General features: G+C 40.1%; 1 protein-coding gene across 1 annotated transcript in view; it reads right to left on the minus strand.

The window, feature by feature from the left end:
• Positions 1–250: 250 nt before the first annotated feature.
• LOC104402778 (DNA mismatch repair protein Mlh1-like) overlaps positions 251–1,318 on the minus strand; it is a gene marked incomplete at its 5' end in the record, with an annotated part of 4,795 nt that continues 3,727 nt past the window's right edge. The window contains 2 exons of the mRNA XM_010010748.1: positions 251–498; positions 920–1,033. Of these exons, the coding sequence (XP_010009050.1) occupies positions 331–498; positions 920–1,033 (282 nt within the window). The remainder of the gene's footprint in view (positions 499–919; positions 1,034–1,318) is intronic.

Consider the following 1,318-nt stretch of genomic DNA (forward strand, 5'->3'; position numbering starts at 1 on the left):
CACTCACATTTCAATTAAGATCTATCTCCATTCACAGTTACTTAAACCCAGTAGTTTTTCTTCAGTCAGAGTTGTATCCTGTTAGCATACTGCTTAACAGTGACAATCTGAGTGGAAGTACATTTGATTTCAGGCACTTCAGCTGGGTTTACACATAGCTAAAACAATTCTTCTCCTTTCATCAACGGGTGGAAACCACATCATTTGCTATCCTGTTTGTTAGTATGATATTAAATCCCCTCTTCTTTCCTCCAGGAAGATTCCACCTTTCTCCTTTACTCAGTAGAACAGAATGCAGCATGAATGGTTTTTGATATGCCCCAGTCTTGCTCAACATCTCTCAAAAACTTTATACAGGTCAGGCAGGTTAGCAAGCTGCAAAATGTTGCCATCTTCTGCAAAGTGTTTAGGAGGTAAAAGATGAGTCCTAAAGGCTTTGTAAAGTACATGTTCCACGGTCCATTTCCACTTTGTTGACCCAGAGTCAGAATCTTCAGTCTGAAAGACGAGAAAAAAGACAAGCTCTTAAACTGACAAGCTCATTGTATGCAATCAGGTTAATTTTAAGCTCTGGAAAGTCACTTACTGAATGGGTAAGCAGATACTTAGACAGAAACAGGCTGTATTTATAATTTCTATACATCCTTATTCTTCTATACAAATCTACTGTGGCTCAGCAAATAAAAACATCCATCCCCAACTCAGAGGCCAAGAACTGATGTAATATCAAGCACCCTGTGATACCCAGTTAAAAGGTTAATACATATAATCAGAACACTTAAGCCACATTCATCTTGCCACACTGCTGCTTGATTCGCTTCACCAAAAGTAGTACTGGGACCAGAAGTCCAGAGCTGAAAGAGGAGGAGGTTCCTGTGTGGTGTTACCTGTTCATAGGACTAGTTACATGTTCATGTACCTGAGAGCTTGTCGGGTTGGCTTCATCCGTCATGTATTGCTTCCTAATGGAGTAGAACAGTGCTAGCTCTTTGCTTAGGCTTTCAAAACATGGCTTTTCTTCATCCCAGTTTACCTGTTACAAGAAAAAGAAGTAACTTAATAGAATCTGGGCAGCAGTCAGAGACCTGATAGGGATTGTTAATATGTAGAAGTCATCATAGTGTCCTGGCCATTTTTGTGCTGACAAGGTAAAAGTATAGAACAAAGAGACATAACAACGCAGGCTTTCAACTCTCAATACACACTTGTTCCATCAGTAATGAATGCAGAGGCAAAGCACAACTCATCAGTAACCACAGCACATCTCCAGCCTTGCCTTGGCAGCTTCTAATGAATTAATTTGGTTCACTTCACTCTT

The sequence above is a fragment of the Nestor notabilis genome, unplaced genomic scaffold (assembly GCF_000696875.1).
Source record: "Nestor notabilis isolate BGI_N333 unplaced genomic scaffold, ASM69687v1 scaffold10313, whole genome shotgun sequence".
Lineage (NCBI taxonomy): Eukaryota > Metazoa > Chordata > Aves > Psittaciformes > Psittacidae > Nestor > Nestor notabilis.